The sequence below is a fragment of the Desmodus rotundus genome, chromosome 3 (genome assembly GCF_022682495.2).
Source record: "Desmodus rotundus isolate HL8 chromosome 3, HLdesRot8A.1, whole genome shotgun sequence".
In the NCBI taxonomy this organism is placed as follows: Eukaryota; Metazoa; Chordata; class Mammalia; order Chiroptera; family Phyllostomidae; genus Desmodus; species Desmodus rotundus.
In genome coordinates, this window is record NC_071389.1 from 185356683 (window position 1) to 185378985 (window position 22303).

At 41.0% G+C, this 22303-nt stretch overlaps 1 protein-coding gene across 5 annotated transcripts in view; it reads right to left on the reverse strand.

Moving 5' to 3' along the window:
* ANKS1B (ankyrin repeat and sterile alpha motif domain containing 1B) overlaps positions 1 to 17559 on the reverse strand; it is an 805832-nt gene extending 788273 nt beyond the window's left edge. For all 5 annotated transcript variants that reach the window (XM_053921934.2, XM_024579129.4, XM_024579128.4 and 2 more), the window contains exon 1: positions 17387 to 17559. In XM_053921934.2, the coding sequence (XP_053777909.1) occupies positions 17387 to 17520 (134 nt within the window). In that variant the 5' untranslated portion in view covers positions 17521 to 17559. The remainder of the gene's footprint in view (positions 1 to 17386) is intronic.
* Between the last annotated feature and the right edge of the window lie 4744 nt (positions 17560 to 22303).

A 22303-nucleotide genomic window follows, 5' to 3' on the forward strand; every position in this document is an offset into this window, starting at 1 on the left:
AGGTAATATCAGGTGATCACAACAAAATACCCTCACATTTTAAAAACCTGAAATGTTTTAAATATATATTTTATTGATTATGCTATTACAGTTATACCAATTTTCCCCCTTTGCCCCCCTCTGCCTGGTACCCACTCCGTCCCTCCAGCAATCTCCACCCCTTAGTTCGTGTCCATGGGTCGTGCATGTATGTTCTTTGGCTTTTCCATCACCTATGCTGTTCTCAGCCTCCCTCTGTCTATTTTGTTCCTACCAATTCTGCTTCTTAATCCCTGCACCTTTTTCCCCATTCTCCCCCTTCCCCGTCCCATCTGATGACCCTCCAAATGATCTCCATACCTGTGACTCTGTTCCTGTTCTGCTTGTTTGCTTAGTTATTTGGATTCAATTATTGATAGTTATTTATTGCCATTTTAATGATCATTTTGACCTTTTTTTTCTTATATAATTCCCTTTAGTATTTCATATAATAATGGCTTGGTGATGATGAACTCCTTTACTTTTACCTTTACCTTAGCCACTCAATGCTAAATGATAGCTTTGTCAGATAGAGTAACCTAAGTTGTAGGTCCTTGCTTTTTATCACTTTGAATACTTCTTGCCAGTTCCTTCTAGCCTCCAAAGTTTGTTGTTGTTGTTGTTGCTTTGAGAAATCAGCTGACAGTCTTAATGGGAACTCCTTTGTAGGTAACTCTCTGCTTTTCTTTTGCTACTTTTAAGATTCTGTCTTTATCTTTAACCTTTGGCATTTTAATTATGATGTGTCTTGGTTTGGTCCTCCGTGGGTCTATCTTGTTTGGGACTCTCTATGCTTTCTGGACCTGCGTGCCTATTTCACTTGCCAAATTATGGAAGTTTTCTTTCATTACTATTTCAAGTAAGTTTTCAATTTCTTGCTCCTCCTCTTCTCTTCTCCTTCTGGCACCCCTATGATTCAGATGTTGGTACGTTTAAAGTTGTCCCAGAGGTTCCTAAGCCTTTCCTTGTTCTTTTGAATTCTTTTTCTTTCTGATGTTCTGATTGAATGCTTTTCCCTTCCTGTGTTCCAAACCTTTCATTTGATTCTAGGCTTCATCCTCTCCTGTTAGTTCCCTGTATATTTTTCTTTATTTCACTTAGTGTAACCTTCATTTCCACCTGGGTCTTTTTTATGCTGTTGAAGTACCCAGTGAGTTCCTGGAGCATCCTGATAACCAGTGTTTTGAACTCTGCATCTGATAAGTTGTTTATTTCCATTTCTCTTAGTTCTTTTTCTGGAGTTTTGTTCTGTTCTTTCATTTGGGCCATATTTCTTTGTCTCCCGGTTTTGTCAGCCTCCCTGTGTTTGTTTCTGGATGTTAGGTAGAGCTGCTTTGACTCCCTGCTTAGTAGTGTAGCCTACTGTAGAAAAGCGCACCTGTGAAGCAGTATGGGGCAGAGTAATCACCAGGGTGAGGCAACCTGTGTCACCACTCTGAGGCTCTGTGTGGGGGAGGGCTCAGAAAGGAGGCAATGCCACTGCCTGGCCTCTGGAGTTTTGCCCAGGAGGAAGCTGTCTCCCGGCATTTACCCTGTTGCCAGTCGCTTCAGTTTCTCCCCATATGCCACTGGTGCCCTTCTAGCTATTGCACTGATGCTGAATTCCAGGGTGGGATGGGGCAGGTTCTACGTAAGTCCTAAGTTCATTGTGGGTCCTTTAAGAGGAGTGTCTTGAGAATCCTGCAGTTTCTTCCATTGCCCCTAGCCCCACTGGTTTTTACAGCCAGAAGTTATGGGGACTTACCTTCCTAGCACTGGAACCCTGGGCCAGGTGGTCTGGTCTGGGGCTGGGATCTATTGCTCCTGAGGTATCCCTCCCTATTTTTATCCACCACACATGGATGTGGGACCACCTGTCCCTGTCTCTACCCCTCTCCACATCTCTCCGCCCCTCTGCATCTCAGCCTCTTCTACCAGTCTGGGTGAATGTGCCTTCTTTAAATCTTTAAATGTTGGACTTCCATACAACTCAATTTTCTGACAATTCTGGGTAATATTTGTTTCTGTAATCTAGTTGTTTTTTTGCTATAGTTATGCACAGAGGCGAGGTGTGCTTACCTACGCCTCCATCTTGACAGGAAGTCTCCAGAGTCTGAAATTTTTTTAATTAATGGATTTCTTGTTTTATTTTACTCTTAAAAATAAAAATTAAAAACTAATAAAAAATTTTTAAATAGAACTTCTTTAATACAGAAGCTCTTTTAACATTATTCCTGGCTAATCTCAGACTAAGCAAACCCTAATTCCAGGCTAATTAAACCTTACAACTGATCTTCAAAGTTCACCCAAAACTATGGCTAACTATACTAACTCCAATCTCCCTTCTCCAGACACTATTTCTCCACTACAATCTAAAATACTTCACATTTCCATGCATTTGCAATTACAAGGGCTTTTTTCTTTTTGGTATTTATGTCATCTCTGCCAATTTGTGTTCACGATTAGGGTTTAATTTTAGTCCTGATTCCTTTTGGAATTCATATGAAAAGATGTAACATTTAGAGTCACTATAATCACTGTCCCCCTCCCCTTTCTTCAGTCAACAGCAGCCGCTTGATTCGTACACCTCTAAAACACTGCTTCTCAACCAGTGGTGATTTCGCCTCCCAGGGAACACTCCTTAACATCTAAAGACATTTTTTGGCAACTAGTGGGTATAGGCCAAGGGTGCAGCAATCCTACAATATATAGGACAACCCATCCCCGCCCCAAGTAAAGAACTGTCTGGCCCCAAATGTCACTTGTGCCGATGTTGAGAAATCCTGCTCAAAAGCTACTTCACTCTTATTCCAAGACATTCAAATAGCTCAATAACCAAGCAACACCTGCCTTAGGTTCAATATAACTCCCTGACTTGCTGTGTTCCCAGGTCCTGTGTCTGCTTTGACCACTGAGACTTTGCTTTTTGCCAGCAATGCTAAGATACACTGATCCTCCTGATATCTAACACAGAAGACACTTGCCTCCCATCTAGTTCCAAAACTCTCTGACTTGTTTCTCATTATGGAAAATGAGAAGACTTTAATCCTGGTTTTCTGAATGTGGATCTCTACACAGTCTGGTCTCCAATCCAACCTGACTAATCTTAATCACTTCCCTACATCCCAGGGTGACGATATGGTTCAACATTACACATCAGAGCAGCCTTTGAAAGGTCTTCTCCTGTCTAACGCCGGAGTGCTGGCATTTAATCTCTTCTTTCTGTAGTTACCTTAGGGGCTGCTGCTTATCCCTAGAACAGCCACTATAGGTTTTAAGAGCTCATTACATGGTCACTGAAGGAATACATGAACCACTAACTTGCAGGCTTGAATGACAAAGAACATGCATTTAAACTGACTGAATTCTTTCTTTCATTCAATCACTAAAATATTTACTGAAGTACTGTATTAGGGGTTGGGGGTTGAAAGAATAAAAAAACATTCATGGTCCCTACCCTTAAATAGCTTAAAGCTTAATATATGTCGGGTAGTTAAATAAGTAATTCATAGTTTGACTGATTATAATCAGATTATCCCTATTCTATAGCTTAAAAAGAAAAATCTTTTCTCAGAATAGACAGAAATAACAGTCTCAAAGTAAATGTATGCAGAATGAATGAACAAGCAGATGGATAAATGAGAAACTAAATACCAAACCACTAAAGCATTTTGGGGGTCTCAGGCAAGGTGGTAGATACAGCATATAAATAAGAGTTAACATTATTCTACTACACCTCCTTTCATTTTCCTTAAATGTCATTCTTGCTACAAATGCTAATTGGGTTAGCATGTATAACAAATTAATCTAGTGGTAGAATAATTCTATAACATAATCCATGCTTTAAAAAAAACCTTTGTAGCTCAGCTTTCTAGAGAAGGAGCTTCTGAACTGATGTAGCCCTCTAGTCTGCGCACTGTGGAGACTGATGCAGGGCTGGAACGCACACTCTCCCTATGTGCAGAGCCAGCCTCCATCTAATTGGTCAGCGTGTGTGTCTATTAGTTGTTAAACAGTCTTAATGTCATGTTTGACTGGTAATTGTCTCAGTTTTAGAGCAACAGACAGGGTTTTCAACAAAAGAAAAGACCATAACTATATTACATTCCTTCCCCTCAAAAAGTATAAAAATACCAGTGACCAACTGAGCCAGCACGAAGGATCCACCTGGGTGGGCTGATTTTGTCTCGGTGTAACAACATCTTACCTCACATGAAAATTTATGCTGCAGCTGCACTGACATACCTGATGCTAAAACCGAGATTATCTCCCTTGTTCATCAGATGGAGTCACACAGAGCCGGGTTTGAACCCAAGCTCCGCTGGGTTCTGTCTACATGGCCTTAAACAAGATGTTTAACCTATTTTAAGACTACAGTGTATACGGGACTTTAATCACATGCAAATGTGTAAAATAATACTTACTTTATAGACTTGCTGTCAGAATTGGTAAGAAGATGATAATCTATAAAACTAGCATATTCTAGGTGCTCTAGGTGCTCTAGGGAATGGAATACTACCATTCCCTTTAATCTAATCTAAATTTAGCAAGCAAAATTATCTTATCTCTTTTCTCTCTTTTTGCATAATCTTCTTTAGTTCCCTCCACTTTATCAACTCTTCATTATTTCATTTATTCAAAGCTACAAAGAGCATGAACCCCTGCCTCACCCAAAATAACGTCCAAACATCTCTGGAATCCACAGTAAAAAGTAAAAGTTATGGCTCCACACTGGCCTTTACTCTGAAACACTTCTTCGCCTTTGTTTTAAAGTGTTTTCCCCTGCCCCCATCTCTGATCATTTTCTAGCACTGAGGAAAAAAAACAATGGTTTTGAGTCAAGCACCATGGATTCTAAATCCAACTATGTTGCTTACTTACTTAGTCAAGTCACTAACTTGGTCCAGTAACTAAATTGCTCTGAGTCTCGATGTGCTGTAAACTAATACGTGTATGGCAACGAGCACAGTGAATAGCACATAGCAGATGCTGTAAAAATTATTTAGTATTTCTCAACACTGAGGTTGCTAATCAAACTTCTGTTCTCCGTCAACAATTGCTCTCGAAGCTGTCATCCAAAAAGATATACATAGTCTAAACTATGTACCATTAGCATGCCCTGTTCCACAGTTACTCACTCATTTAGTTATTCAACAAAGAATTTTATGATATGTTCGTTCTTACACACTCTAGGCATTTGTACAACACTTTAAAAGGTAACAAAGCCAAGGTTCCAGACCTCATGGAATCCAGGGTCTAGTGGGAAGGCAAAGACACAAACAAATAATTACAATGCAGTATTTGAAGTGCTAAAAATCGAGGTGTGTAGAAGATGCAGGGATGCACAGAAGACAGAGATCAGGCAAAGCTTCCCAAAAGAGATGGTTGTGCTGAAATGAGACCAGAGGGATAAACAGGCCTTCATGGAGCACTCAAAGGAAAGATGGGTATCCAGGGGGAGCAACAGTAGAAGTCTATGACGCCTGCCAACCACACCGTGTTGTTCTTGTATGGTTGGAGGACGGTGTTGCAGCGGACTAGCAGAAAATGAGGCAGGTGGGAAGGAGCCAAGTCACAAAAGACCTCAAACAATATTCCAATGAGTCTGGACTTTATTCTTCAAGAACTAAAAAGCCACTAATTTTTAGTCAGAAAGTAACATGTTTTAGAATGATTCCTGAATAGCAGAGGAAGGAGTGAGTTGGAAGGGCGGATATGGAAGTGGTGATGCTGAATGGATGTATGTGAGAAGGAAGAGCCAAGGATGCACTAGGGTTTCTAGTTTAGATGAAGCGGACACTTTAGTTCCACTAACACAAAGGAGTGATACAAGAGGCAGAGCAGAACTGTGGGTAAAATAATGAATGTTTCAACTTTAAAATCACCATTGAGGGGGCGATGTTCAGTAAACCATTGAGAATAACATGTCTACAGTACAGGAGAGAGGACTAAATTAGAGAGATATATTTATATAGATATTAAGAGCAACAATTTTTTAAAATCCAAACGCAGGAACAACTGTAATAATACCAGAAACAATTTAAAAGATAGGCCCTGGCTGGTGTGGCTCAGTGGATGGAGCACCAGCCTATGAACCAAAAGGTCACCGGTTCAATTCCTAGTCAGGGCACATGCCTGAGTTGCAGGCCAGGTCCCCAGTTGGGGGTGGTGACACATTGCTGTTTCTTTCCCTTATTTTGTTCTTCCCTTCCCCTCTCTCTAAAAATAAATAAAAATCTTTATTTAAAAAAAGAAACATACTTTTTAAAAGAAATGAAATTTGTTTGGACTTCTCTCCCAACTTCAATTGAAAAGATCACAAATTAAAAACCTTAATTTACTCACCACTGCACATATATTAAATTTTAACATAAAAAAGAAAAGATATGAACATATTTAATGAAAAATATAAACTCTTAACAAAGATAAATATTTTACAGTCATTTATTTATCAGTTTTCTTAAGCAGTCTACTAACAAATAATACATTTCCAAAACACTGTTTCACAGCCAAAAAATACTGCACACTTCATCTTCTGAATAAACAGCATGTTTAATTTCCTGAGTAAACATTACTCATACTTGACACTGAACACAGTCCAAAGTCACTGAAGGAGTTAAGAAATTTCTAAAATCCCAGGAGCAATAAGCCTCACCCAGAGAATCTAGTCAAGAGCTTATTATAAAGGACTAAAAGTCAATGTCATACCAAAATTTTAAATAACATCATGCATCCCTCTATTTAATAAATTACTTCAAAATCAGGTCACAATTGACAGACACACTATCTCGGGCAGACGGGAGAGAGCAGATAAGCAGGGAAAATTTCCTTTTCTCTACTGAAGCATGTCCACCAACTGTCATATCTGGAAAACAGCCAAAACGAGCACTTTATTTGCAAAATGAACAGGAGACTCTTGAAATATTAACAAAATGTGTGATGTAGAAATGTGGAATAATGTGCAGAATTCTTTTAAGATTCACGTGTATGGGTGTTTGGAAATAACCTTTCTAAGACATAGATTAAAAGCAGAAGTCCATACATCTAACAAACTCTAAAAGCCAAAGGTAGAGCCCCTGGAGTCCCTGAGGACAAATTTGACCCTGTCCTTTCAAGGCTGTTGCCATCTATCCAGCATAAGGTTCCCTTTCACACTTCCAAGGCAGATATCTGACCTCATAGATACTTAGCTGAATTAGCCACATAAGTTACCTTGGGAAAACCACTGTCAACCTACATCTCTTTCTTTTAACTTTCTTTTTGTTGTTACCTAACCTTGCTATTCCTCTTTTGCCATAGAGCATTTTCTAGTTTCCTGGCCACAGGGTTTGCTAGCACAAGCTGACACAGCTGAGTTGCTGAGGGAAAACAGCTGAACTATTAAGAAGGCAATCAGAGAGTAAAGAGGAAGGGAACCTAGAAATGTTAACTAGAGAGAAAACAGAAAACCATGAATTGGACTTCATCTGCATCTTTATAGACTTGTAACCTTGGATTACTGTCCTCAATTCAGATCAGGGCTCATAGTCAACTGAGGGTCACCAGGGTTTTCTAAATGGGTTTCTCACCGATCTAAAATAAATACATATTCCTTTTTAAAAAAAGAAAAAAAAAAACCAGAATGATAGGAGTCTGCATAATGTTTATAGCCAGTAGCCAGGGAAAAGGGAAGGGTAGGCATTCATTCTGAGGGACTTTACTACTGAAAACACCCCAACAATTACAACTTTGCTACGAACACCACTGTCACCTCGGATAAGGTGCTCAGTTGTACCACAGAGTGTTTTGGCTCTTTAAAGAGGTACGAGGACGTGGGGAAGGAAAAGGAGAGTTACGATTTGGGTATTCTCTCATGAAGTTCACCAAAAAATATTTTTCTTTTGTCTTTTTTAATAAATAATTTTCTACATGCCCCTTTTCTGACACTTTTGTCCCCTTTTCTCCCCTAACCATGAAGTTGGGCCCAAAGCAACCCAGCAGCCCCTAATACATGCCGCAGGATCCGGTCCCCCAGATCCTCGCCACCTTGACTGCAGGTCTTTCCAAGTCCTGGCAATTCAACGTCTTGATTCTATGAGATCTGTGCAGGCCTAGAAAACCCCATTTCCCTGTAAAGAGCAAGCAAGCAGGACTTCCAAGGAAGGTCACATTAGACGTGAATCATGTACTCTTTTCCTGTCAGAGAAACAACAGATGGAATACGTTTCTGAGAAAACAGTATCTGCCAATCCCACCTTCAAGGCTTTTAGAAGCATACTCAAGGAAACACGAATGGGTTGCACAGATACTGTACGGTCCCTTGCTCTGCTTCCAATTATTAAATACAACAACCGCAAAGTTTAAGAACCATTTCTATGAAAGCCCCAGGATTCCATAAATATAGAAAGCCAAGATACAAAAAAAAAATACTATGAAGAAGTCACATGTTATCAGAAGTGCGGATGATGGTAAGAAAAGGTAAGAAGGTAAGAAAAGAGTAGGAATCATTGTCTCTTAGATCCCTAGATGGTACCTTGTACGTTACGCGTGCTGTTTAAATCCAGACCCATTTCATTCCCTCCTTGGGTCGTGAAACCAAAATTGTTGTCCTCTTCCCACTGAGCTTGTTTTCTTGACCCAGAAAAGGACAGCAGCACCGATAATACTGCCTGCTGCTTACGTTTTCTTAAACTTGTCATGAAAAGCTGAACGGCCTTTTAAAGAACAGACCGCAGCTGCAATAAATTCTTGTGGCAATGCTCCCATACTATCTTCTCCCAATTTTTTCAAGTAAAAAGGGTATTTTTCAGCTATAACAAATGCTTACTAAGGAGCTTCCTGGAAGGTTTCTTTGCTTAGATTTGTTTCTAGAAATTATAGACTCTTGATAATAACTTAAAGTCTGGGAAATCCCCAGTATAAATCCCTTACTGTCCTGGTTCATTTGGACTAATAATCATTTTTATAAGACCTGTGCAGGTTTACCATATTTTATAACACACTTGGTCAATTTCCTGACATAATGTTTTTGTGACATTTAAAAAATCATGGTGGGAATATCATATAACAAGAAAAACCTACTTGCTGAAATCTTTCTCTCTATCAAATTCTGCAAACTCAACATCTTCAGTGAATGACAGTTACTGTCTCTGCTTTTATCACTCTTCTTTTGCATTATCATCATCTCACTAAAATTCTTGAGAAGGCATTTCACTGACAATTATGATAAAGACTTTCAGCTCAACAGCAAAAATTATAGGAAGGTTTTCTGTCTTTCAGTCATTCCAGAGGCCTACTACATAGCCACAACAATACACATGAGGGAAAAGCTCCAAAAAGTTTAAGTGCAGACCAGCCTATCAAATTATCATCATCTCTCCTCCAAAACACAAGGAGAAATAGTGTCCGCAAGAACTGCCACATAATATCCAAGCTTTGGTCACAATCTTCATGTTACCTAGACTTCCTAATTGCCCGACACAAGGGTATAGGCATGGCTGACTTGGAGAGATTTATCACCATCACTATCATCATCAAGATCTTCATCACCATTAGAGAATAAGAGCATTATGTTACTCTTTTCTCCCGCCTCCTCTTCCACTCTCTTGTCCTCTTCTCCTTCCTTTCTCTTCTTGAACAATTCAGTTCCTAAATCCATGAAGCAGGGCAAAGAAAGGTAGGCATCCACACTAGAGGAAAGAGTGAAATATCAGAGCCCAAGCCAGTGGGGCAGCATGTCCCTACTGGGGGCAGCTGAGCGCGAGGTGTCCCTCAGCTCTATGGCAAGAGCTCCAAAGCTTAACGATGTTAGCCTCAAGATTTGTTTCCTCTTTAAATAAAAATACTAAAAGACCTTCCTCTTCCTAGATGCATTTACTAATAAATCACACTTCAGTATGAATTAACTGTCAGCTCTCACAAGTAGTTTTTGGTGGAGGTGTAAAGCTGGAAAGAAATGATACCGAGTCCACGCAGTGAGAAGTTAACATTGACGGAGGCAGGAAACTAGAGATGATGCAAGCAAACTCTGTAAACTCAATTCTGAAGGTTCAATGTTAGTTCTTCCTAATCTACTTCTCACTACAAAGCCCATTCCAGCTCCACACCTCACACAGAACCTGCCTCCCCTTAGGAGAGAGAGTCAGGGTGAACTTGTAATAATGAGAGTGAAGAAGAGGCTTTGTCTCTAGAAAGAGATTTGGGCACAAGAGTCAAAGGGAATGTGATATGGGGAACAGAAACATCAAGCAGGCAGAAAGAAATGAGGTTGGCCATTTATGCCCACGTCCTTCACCCAAGATTTGATACAATTTGATCAAAGAATAGAGACAAGTCTAGGCCGATTGTTTCAGCTCACTTAACTGGAAGTAATTAACCACTTTAAATAAGCTGCTCTCACAGCACAGTGGAACCCAAAATCTCTGCAGCACAATTGAATCAAAGTTCGACTTTCAGACAGATTCCTAGATTCACGAAGACATCCTGTTAAATAAATCACCCAGTGTCAATCCTCAGCCAGGCTGAGCGCAAATGTGGAGACCCCCTGCTGTCCTCTGGGTGCAGAGGAAGGAACCTGGACTCTGGGAAGATTCCTAGGTCTGTACTACACAGGGAAAGTCACTGGGTTTTCACCTGGCATTGTGCCTCTCCTGCCTCGTGGGTTACATGACCACGTCACCGCCTACATAAGAAAGGACTGGAACACACATGACGCTCCTGTGTAAATGCCTGCTTTTTCAGATATAAAATATTCTCGCATATCAATATATGATGACTAACTAAAACTCATCATACTTTAATGAACTAAAACTACGCTTCAGTATGTTCAAAATGGAAACCAAAGGCAGACTAAAATGCATTAAATGTTAAATATCTTCAGGTTCTGTAGGTTGAAATTAGTCTTTTCTGATCCCTGATTTGAATTACAGTCGGCTTCCATTTCTAGTTAAATACTTAGGAAGAATGTTTTATAACAGGCTTCTTGGAAGAATTTTCCAAAATTATCTCAAATGCATAATTAAACTGTTTCAGTAAACAACAGAACTCATCAAATTGTTTACCGTCACCTGAGAGGTTAAATTGCTGAAGTCAGTAGCCTCACTACTGAATATTGCAAGCTCCTGCGTTAACGTCAGTGAAGACCTGCTCCACCCTTCCATCAGCTGTAAGAAACCCCTGAGACACACGAGGTATTGGGCGATGTAGGAATGGACAAGATGCGTGGTAGTCACCGGCTGGCTGTCCCAATTCTCTGCTTATACACCAGCCTAACTGTTTCGAAGAGGGAGTTGAAAACCCTGCTCGGTAGAGAAAGAGGTCAGCACCCAAACTCCCTCTCCTCCCTCCTCACGCCCCACCATGCAGCTGGCGCTGTTCTCTGGCAGACACAGCTCCCTGAACATAATGGTGCAATCACCACTTCAAACATCATTACTATCTAAAATAGATAACCCACTTGCAAGTTGACTATTTTTGTAGATACGACATTTTCATGCAATTTAACTGCTCTATTTGTGATTTATCCCACTTAACCAATGCAGTTTCCCTAGAAGTATCTTATATCTGAGTCCCAATAACTACAATTGTCCAAACAGTTGTGAAAATTACAATGTTTCCAAGTTGTCTCTTGTCTCCTTGTGCCCATCAACAGAAAACTTCATGAGTTGAATGCTGAATCTGAAAAAATGTATAAGCTATCTGGTTTATTGATCTACTTTTTCACATAGGGGTCTTGAGAACTCAATTCTTTATGAGAAATTCTTCAACAAGAATGTATCAAATACTCTTTATATAGTGCTTAGCATTTGAGGCATTAAGAAAATCAAGTAAATTTGAGGCATTAGTAAACTTTTTATTGCTTTATTAAAATACAAATAACTCTTAATTTAGACACACTAAAAAATAAATAATTTAATACACACTTTAAATGGGAATGATTGTTATTTGGCTTAAAAGGCCGTTGTGCCAAAGGAAGGGACTTTAAAAGGTTTTGCAGCTATCTCATGAAAGTTACATTAAATAGAATGAAATTTCCCATATATTGTGGATGAAGAAAAGGGAGGGAGGCAACTCAATTTCAGCACCCTGATGAGCTCAGATTTCTACAAGGACAAAAGGGAGTGGTGAGGAGTATAATGGAAAACAAACACAGAAAAAGCAGTATGTCCTTGTCCTGGAAAAAAGGCTAATGTCCCTTTCAGCTAAGTTTGAAAAAGAAGGGAAATATAAAAGTTCACTGCTGTGGCAGCTAATGTAACCTTGAGCTCTGACTGCGTAACAGTAAAAAAACATGGATGGTTTTAGACCACAAGAGTATTTCCTCTGACATTGAACAATGCCAAGAATCTGATTCTTCCCAACTTCTATATTGCTTCTATCTTCCCTAGTGAGAATCATTTTCAAACCAGAAAGGATAAACAAGGTTAGGAGATTTCTGAAGCTCCAAACAGACAGAGATCCTAAGAGACACTTAACTACTTCAAATGAGTACAGGTGTCCAAATCCAGAAGAATTAGATGCATCAGTAGTAGGCATCATCAATGGTTCACTCCCGGAAACAAGCTATAATAAAGTAGCCTGATTTGGGCGGAAATTGTAGGGTTACTACTAAAGGGGTAGATTAAATGAATGCCATAAACAGAATATAGAGTGAATTAGAAAGGCAGTGGACAAACTACCCCATAATAATCTCACAGGTATACTAGAAAAAAGTAGCTGACAGTTCTATCAAGTGGCTTCAATATTGGTAGAAATACCATATATAAGGATTGCTACTTTTAAACCTATGGTATGCTGGAGAGAGGTTCTTTAGAGATATTGAATTCCAGCTATAGAAAACATGCCTATTAAATCTACAGATGATGTAGAGGAGAGAAGCGGATATGCTGGAAGACAGACGCAAGAGTCACAAAGTTCTAGCGGGATGATAAATATAGGCTAAAACAAGTAAGATTACATGTAATAGGAATAATTTAAGTCCAAGCAACACATTTACAAGTACCAGACAGGGGAACCATGGGCTCCAGAAATCAATGAAAAAAAACACCTGAAGTTTTGAGCATCAGATCAATGTGAACCAATGCCATTATACAGCTTAGAAAAAACTGACTTGAATTAAGGTAGGTCTTAGGTCAGTAATATTAAAGGGATAATTTCATTGCACCATGTTTTAAATAGCTGCTAATTTTAATTTACATAATATATGTTCATTGCAGAATGCTGGAAAATGTACATAAACAAGAAGAAAATAACAGTTACCCACAATTCTACCACTCAAACATTAATACAATTTATATTTAGGTGTTTATCATTCCAGGCTTCTTAATGCACATTTTAAATGTTCACTCACTTATTTTCTCTCAAAAAAAAAAATAGGACCATACTACAAAGACTATTTTGTAACCTGTTTATTTTGTTTGTTTGTTTTTGTTTTTTAATTCAACAGTACATCCAGTCCCAGTATATTCTACACTGGTCCAAGGACAGTTAGTGCATTTTAGTCATTTCGGTTCACTACACTTTAAGAGAGTCATTGCAAAATCTGATAATACACAAAGAAGGAAAAACAGAGTAGTGAAAAGTATGAAAATCTAAGTTCATCTAATCTGTAATGCCACACAAAAGGTTGATGGAAATAATGGTACTTCCATGAAAAAAATATAGGAGGTATAAGGAAAACCATATAGCTAAGTGCATGCACTTAAAGAACCGTCCTGGCAGATGAATTAAATTACTTTATATTGACCCATGTCGCCAAACTAACACCAATTTCTGGAAATTAAAGGGAGGTGGATTTCAACTCAATAAAAAGGATTTTTTAAATAATTAGAGGTGTCAAAAGTGGAATGGATCTAGTCACTGGAGGGCTTAACAGAGATGCAGCAATTAACCGGTAAAGGATGTTAGAGGTAATTCCTCTAGGTGAGATGTTGAGTTAAAAGGTCCCATTCTATTTGAACATTCTGTGATTCTAATGGAAAACTTACTACAGCAATTTACGCCCAGCCCACTATGAAGCAAATCCATAGTCATTAAGGTCTTAAGAAACAGAGTCCAGTGCTTTACACATTCATGAGAAATTATACTAACACTTATGGTGAACACCAATGTGCTGAATGCTTTGCATTCACTGCTTACCACCTCATTTAATACAACAGCCCTGTATGGTAGGTGCTCTATTACTATTCCCGTCTTATAGAAAAGAACAGTGAGTCTTAGAGAGACTTTCATGTTTATTCAAGGTCATTCTTACTTGTGCTGAACTGTGCAGTGCCACCCGAGCACACCTGACTGCCCATCACATAGCCACTGCTCACTCAGTAGGTGATATGTAATCAGAAGCATCTTCACAAAACTTCTCCACTAGTGATCCCTCCAGGGGCAGTCATAAGATTTTTTTTTAATTAGAAAAGAATTAAGGATTTTTAAATTAAATTATTCATGGCAAAACAAAATGTTCAGATTAGACTTTCTCAACCATATACCTTAAACTTTTGAGAATAAAACATTCAATGAATAAGACATAAGATGTGATAGAGTTAATGTGAATCACATAACTTCACATGTTTGCCAGTACTAATCATGTGACTTTGGGCAAGTTCTTGGTCTTCCTGTCTTTTTGGTCCTTCATCTGTGAAATGAGGATTGACCTACTTAAGGTCCACACAGAATTTTTTTTTAAGATTTTACTTCTTTATTTTTGATAGAGGAGAGGGGAGAGAAACATCGGAGTGCGATGTGCCAGGTAAACATCCGTCAGCTGCCTCTCACACACCCCCAACCAGGGACCTGGCCCCTGACCCAGCTATGCACCCTGACTGGGAATTGACCCAGTGACCTTTCGGTTCACAGGCCACGCCAGGCAGGGCTTTGTTGTACAGAGAGAATTGAGTGAGATGATACATGTAAGCATTTAGCCTAGGGTCTAACACTAGTTTTACCCAACACAGGTAATACATGGGGGGAGGGAGTACAGGAGAGACAAAACTTTCCATCATTCACTTAAAAATATTTTAAAATTTCGAGGTGTCTTAATGTTTGAGAGGGAAGTGGTCACTTTATCAATAAATAAATTTCTGATGACAATCATTTATGAAATACAGTGACAACTACATAAAATATGCCTTCTCTTAGGAATTTCATCCTATGCAAACGATCATCCAAAGAATACAATTTCAACTCCCATTTTCTTCAAAGACACTGCTGTAGTCGTTTATTCAGTATGAGACAGATAAATGCAAACTTTAAGGCTACTGGTTTTGATTTTGACTTTTTGCAACCCTGTTCACACTACTCTAATAAACACATGCTTTTCGTTTCATTGTTTCCCATGAGCGTTCTGGTTGTGGAGCTACCGCAGCTCCCTCTGATAAAACCAGCAGGAGAAAACCTCCCATTCAAGAAGTACCCTGTGGGGCATGATTTTGATACTTAATGTTTACTAACATTAAACAGTTGATATTTTATTCCTAATAGTTGACAACTATTTTTTTAAACGGCATGACTGAGAAAGTACTTAATAGATATTTGCCTATCAAAACAATAGGTTTTTAAAAAATACTATATCACTCAGTGAAATGAACTGTTCTCAAAGAACTCTTTAATGTTATGCCAAGGGAATTGATTATTTTTAGAAACCTCTTTTAACAACAGGGTTTCTGGTCACAGTCATTTTTATAGCATATGATATGCTGGCAAACATTCATTTTACTTTCAGCTTAAAACTGTACCCAGATAAACTGCTTTTGTATCAATTACCTGTGACTAAGGGCAATTACTAGAGCTACAATCTGAAATATCTACACTTGCCTACTTGTATATGGAAGTGAAAATTAAGAAGGGAGTACACCAAGAGTCATCCCTTTTAAGACCTACTGAAAAAAGTCCCATAAATATTCACTGTTCTGAAGTCAACTGCCATTCCAATAAACTATCCCTGTCACAAGTATAGATGATCACATATGGAGCTTTTTTTTTAATCCCAGCAAGTATTTTCCAACTAAATGCATTTCACTGAAATATAAATATTTTAACAAGCCCTATTAGCCAGGACTATAATTAACCGCATTGTCCGACCACGACGACGTGAGAACTGTGCAAAGAACGCGATGTCATCATCCGAAAGTTTGTATCAAGCACTTGTTAGGAGCAGCACAGAACAGCTTTTTAACGCCATCAAAGTCACATGGGCTTTTATCTTTTTTATTTATTAATTTGAGAGAGGGAGAGAGAGGAAGGGATAGAGAGAGAAAGAGAGAAGAAAACATCGATTTGTTGTCCCACTCATTGGTTGCTTCTTGTACGTGCCCTGATCCGGGATCCAACCCGCAACCTTGGTGTGTCAAGGCGTGCTAATCAGCTGAGCTTACCTGGCCCGGGCCTCACTTGGGCTTTTACATTTTTTTTTTCAAGTACAGCTGAGTTGCCTAAGAGATGTTTTAGGGTGAAGATATGAATAATGCCTCCCAAAATATCCAGGGTAATTGGGAAAGCCATGATTTGAGAAACTAAAGAAATTTCCTTGAATTTTAGCTAATGAATATTCTTCAGGATTCCTCCCTCCCACCTGATTTCATTTGTCCATCAATTCAACTTTAAGGTAATAGTTTTTGAAATATGCAAATCAACCCTGCTATTTCTAAGGTACTGTTTGCTGAATAAAGACCTTGACATTTTTTCAAAATGTCATCTTAGACTCTCCAAGCGCTATTTGTCTCACCTGCAACATCTTCCCATGAAAAGGCCTCTACCATCTTCCAAATCCAGTATCCCAGTCCTGACCTGGCATCCTTTATCCTGAGACATAAAATAAGTTTTCACTCGGCTGTGTCCAGGTAACTGAAAGTGCTGCTGGGCTGCCTCATCAAGTTTTATACACACCCTGTACTAATGCCATCTCATCAGAAGGTGCACTTTCTTCATTTTGTGGGATCACAACCTACAGCAGAGCAAATGTCTTCTGCAAGAGAAGGTAGCGGCACCCAAAGGCAGTGGCTTTTGCGGGGTAATTGCATGCACTCAATAGCTTCTCTGCCAATTTCACTTAAATGGACAAAAAAAAAAAAAAGGCTGGGCTTGAGGCTGAAGATATACAATAAACACTGATGGAAAGCATGTGGAACACCGATTTTCTTCTAGCAACACTAGTACATGTCCAAGTACTGCACCATAGCCCTGAGAAAAGTATCTATTGACGCACGGATGGAAGGCTATTTTAAAATTACTCGAAGAATTGGAGGCGTCCATCTGACTGGGAGGCTCAAGCCTCCTTTCCATACACACTGTCTGTTTTCCTGCCTAATTTAAGAACGAATCCCTGGCAGCCAGCAGGTGCGATTACCATGAGGAGCAGCAGGTACCCATCACAATGCACAAGGAGCTATGCAATCCCGGAGCAGGTGCCCGTCCTTACCTTAGCAGATTAGACAGGGGCAGGGGTCCGGATCCACCGCCCAGGATCCCTCCTTTCCTGCCAGACAGGAGTTTCTCCACCAGAGCCACATTGCCAGTGCGAGCAGCTTCCAGCAGCTCCTGGTCCTTCCCCATAGTCTCTCACCGATTCCCCCGCGAGTCCTTTCCCCCTCCGGGTCCTTCTCCCCGCCCACCCTCACACCCCCAAATCCAGGGCCCTCCCGCCCCACCCTAAAATCCTGCGCCCCGGGGGCTTTGGGGGAGCGGGCGTTGGATGGTGAGGACTGAGGAGGTCGCGGCAGGAGGGGCGAGGAGCTTCCAGGCTGGAGCCGGAGCGCAGTGCACGACCGCGACCGCGACGGCCCTCGCGCCCCAGCGCCCCAGCCGGGTCTCGCCTCGGCGTCGGCGTCGGCGCCGGGCCGGCCCCGCGGCGAGGCTGGGAAGAGGAGCGCGGCGGCTGCGGCTCCCGCGGCCGTGGCCCGAGCCGAGGCAGGGCGCTGCGGACGCGCCGCGGCGGGCGCGTGCCGAGGGTGGCGGCGGCGGCGGCGCAGGGGCCGGGGCAGGGCGGGCGCCCGGGTCCGCCCGCGGCGGCTCCGAGGCCTGGCGCGCGGGGGGCCGGCGCGCGGGGGGCGTGTGCGCGCGGGCAGGTGGGGCCGCCGCTCGGTCCCGACTTGGCTGGGGGGGGGGGGGGTGCGGAGGGAGGAGGCCGGGCCGGGATGGGGGCGGGGCCCGGGACGGTGCGATCCGCGTTTTCGAGAGCGGGGACCCTCCCTCCTCCAGTCTCCTTGGGGGAGGTTTAACCGTCTGATGACTGGCGTCCTCCCGGCCGCACCTCCCGCTCAGCCCGACAGGCGCCACACCTCGGGTCAGTCACGCCGCTCGGGAAAATCCTCCATGACGGGCGCGGGGAGGCCGGGGAGGCCGGGAAGGGGCCCTTGTGCCACCGCTTCTATCCGCGTCCGGGCAACTTGACCCTCATTTCGCCCTAAGAAGACTGAGATCTGCCTTTGCTTAGAGAGAAGAGGATTGTTTCATCCTAGTCGCGGTGGCACTGAACAGTTTGGGGCTGTTCCAGTTTTTTCTCGGGGGTTGAGGATCTGCTGACTTGTAAAAATACCAGGAGAAAGGGCGCTGGCTGGAAACACCCGGGACAGTCTGAGTGGGCATGGACTAGAGACCCGCTGTAATTTGCAAAGATCACCAACATTCACTGTGCACGGCTGGCTGGACTGTGTTGCACGCTCCCCGTGCCCGGGGTGGAGAACCTGCGATTCTTTCGAAACTTCCCGTGACACCTTGTGTTTTGCCTTGCCCTTGGGGTACACTTCATAAATGTATTGGGAGTAAAGGCACATAAGAGGCACTCTCAGCAACCCAGTGGTCTGGATATTATTGCGCTATATCCATTTTGGGAATGAGGAAGTAGTGGCACAAAGAGTCAATTAAATTTCTCAGTAAGTGGTGACAACCGAACCCCAGAACTGATTCACTGCACAGCCCTTGGTGTTCCTAATACACCTTAGTGCCCCCATGAAAAAAAAATAAAATGGATAGACAGTAATGATCACCGTCCTTTGGCGAGCAGTTACTCTATACCAGGCACTATGCTGAGTGCTTTCCACGTGTTCCCTCACCCTCAGGACCCTCCCCTGAGAACAGCACTATACTTATCCCTGTTTTACACGCCAAGGAAACTATTTCAAGAAAGGTAGCCGAGGCTCAAATCCAGGACTGCCTGCTATAGGCAGAAATTTTACAATAAATAACTGGAGAAAACTTAAAAGACATTTAGAGATAAGTAAAGCACAAGTATATATATATTTTTAATTTTATGGAATTCAGTATTCTGAGATTTCATTTGAAAGGTTCAAAGTACTAGGTAAATTATGGTTACTAATGAGAGGTTTCCTAAAGGAAGTAGGTTTTGAGCTACTGTGGTTTTTGGTTGTTTTGTTTATGCTTTACAATCTGTTTTAATGATGAGGTGATATTAGATGTGATAGTAATATGACCCTAGGCATAATGGTTCATATACCAGACAAGTTAAAGAAGCAAGCCATCAAATTCATTTTGAAAATTCCATACAGAAACCTTACTTCCATTTTCCTAATGTTGCCACCTAAGCAAAACACACCTTTAATCATGACTGATTTAGTGATTGGGAGGCTCCTCAGACATCTTATCAGAATCGCCTCCCAATGGGATAACCATTAGAAGGGACTTACTCTAAGAATCGGTTCCATGGTTCCAGGAGCTCTAGGGGTATATGATACTCAAAGCCAGTCTTCAACTCCAAACTTTTTGAGTTTAGTTCCATCATAGCTTCTTGTTGAAAAGGAGAAAGGCTTTGCTGCAGGGGAACAAACACGCAAATTAAAAGTGGAAGTATGCCTGGGTGGTGTGGCTCAGTTGGTTGGAGCATCATCCCATAATAAAGAGGTTATAGGTTGCAGGTTCAATCCGGGTTCAGGTCTGATCAATTTCTATTCTGTTTTTAATTACAAAGATAAAAATGGATTATCTCTTCTCCACATTTTGCTAATTGAATATTTTTATAATTTTATATCAAATTTTTATAATTCTTTCTTTTAAGATTTTATTTTATTTTTTAGAGAGGGGAAGGGAGAGAGAAAGAAAAGGAGAGAAACATCAATGTGTGGTTACCTCTCACGCATCCCCTACTGGGGACCTGGCCCACAACCCAAGCATGTGCCCTAGACTGGGATTCAAACCGGCAACCCTTTGATTTGCAGGCCAGTGCTCAACCACTGAGCCACACCAGCCATGGCTAATTGAATATTTTTATCAAAACCTATCTTTGCTATTCTGAATTTACAGTATTAATAATAGTTATAAGTTTATGTTATACTCTTATACCAGGAATGATACAAGATTATTTTCCTCATTTTATATATACTGAACATATAATATATGTATATCATTGTGTGTATTATATATTGTTGTATTACACACACACACACACACACACACTAGTCAGGATGAAATGAGACAAAGTGAAGAATCTTGTATCATTCCCGGTACATAATAACATAATACGCATTATATTTATATATGCATAACGCATATTATATGTAACCACCCTTGAGGCAGATATAGTTCCTGAAGAACTCCTGGATCCCTTATTCTAAATGCTGATATACACACATCTATTTGTGTATACTTTTTGGCAAGTTGTGAATTATTGGTCCAATATACACATATTGCAAGTCACTGCTCTTGGGGTTGATTAATAAAAGAAGGTACAAGGGTCCTGGCTGGTGTGTCTCAGTTGGATGGAGCATCATCCCATGGACCAACAGGTCGTGGGTTCAATTCCTGTTCAGGGCACATACCCAGATTGAATGTTTGATCCCTAGTCAGGGAATATATGGGAAGGCAGCCAGTCAATGTCTATCTGTCTCTCTCTTTCCCTCTCTCCCTTCCTCTCTCTCTAAAAGCAGTGAAAAAGAAAGAAGAAGGTACTAGGGGTTGAGACTAGAAAAGGGAGGTAAAACAAAAGACAAAACAAGTATAGAAGTGTTTGCAAACCTACAGAATAGCCTTTGGAGACATAAATTAAAGGAACAGGAACCTAAATCAATCTTAGAACCATATACCAAAGTTTGCTTGGCTTTTTCAGTGAGAAAGAGGAAAAGGTGATTTGTCATAGCATCAAGTTATCACCTGAGCTAAGATAGGATAACCCTGTGGTTTAGGGAGTGGGTTTGGAAAATACCTACTTTATCCCGAGCTCTGCAGTTACTCTGCATAACTGGGCTGTAATAGGCTGTGGGGCAGAAGTCAACAGCTTCAGCTTGGAGAATATGAAGACACTAGATATCTAAAAAGAAGACCAAGATTTTGCCGGCTGCAGTTCATTTATTTGTCTCTTCATGCCTAGTTGGCGCAATCTGTGCCTCTCCTCATCTTCCTGAGAAAACCCAGAAACCCAGCATATCGGGACGTTTGCAGTCATTCTGAATTTAGGGCCATGAGTGTTGAAGGCCACGGAATGCCAATCGCCCATCTTCTCCAGATTCTAACCAGCTGAGAATAGCACAAGGAACCAAATGAGCATCTCATTAGAGCATCATCTTTATTACTAGGTCAGGTAAATGTCTAATATCCCACAAAACGCAGGTATCCCTACTAAAACTAGACTGAAAATGAGACTAGGACCTACCTTTCTGTAAATGTGCACCCTGAGACCTACCTATGGAGACAGTTAGATTTACAAATATATACCCAGCCAGACGATAGTGGGTGAGAGGACTAGAGAGAGTGGTAGGTGTCCAGGTCCTGGTCCAAGTATGCCCACCACGTTGGGGTGGGAAGTGGAAGAAAGCTCACTGCCCTTCCCAGTGATTCATGACACAGCTAGACAGAAAGGAAGCCAGAGTTGAACCAGTATCTTGTTTAGAAAGCAAGATAGCCCCGCCCACACATATCTTCCAGGAGGGAACTTTGGATCATTTGCATTAGGTAACCTTGGGCAACCAGCTGGCTATACATTTGACCAATTCTGCCCCTTGCAGAAGTTTTCATTGAATCAAATTGTAATGCAGAGACCTGAACTTTTATCAGCAGTTATTACATCTGGTATCAATGGGATGTAAAGATGTTCTTGGAAGTTTTGTCATTACTTATTTAGTGAATTCTATGTTGAACCCAATTAAATGACACAGGAAAGTTTTGCTACATTTAAGGAATTTATATTCTGATAATATTAACTAATAAATTGACTTTCCACTTTAGCTTTCAGGAAACTAAGACAAATTTAAGATTTGACATATCTGTGATCTTTTTGCATCCTGGTCATTACTCTTTACATAGTTTTGCCGTGATGTTTTTTGATATGGAGTTGTACTTTTTTCAATATGTTTTTGTTACAAGGTATAGATGCATCTGCGTTATTGAA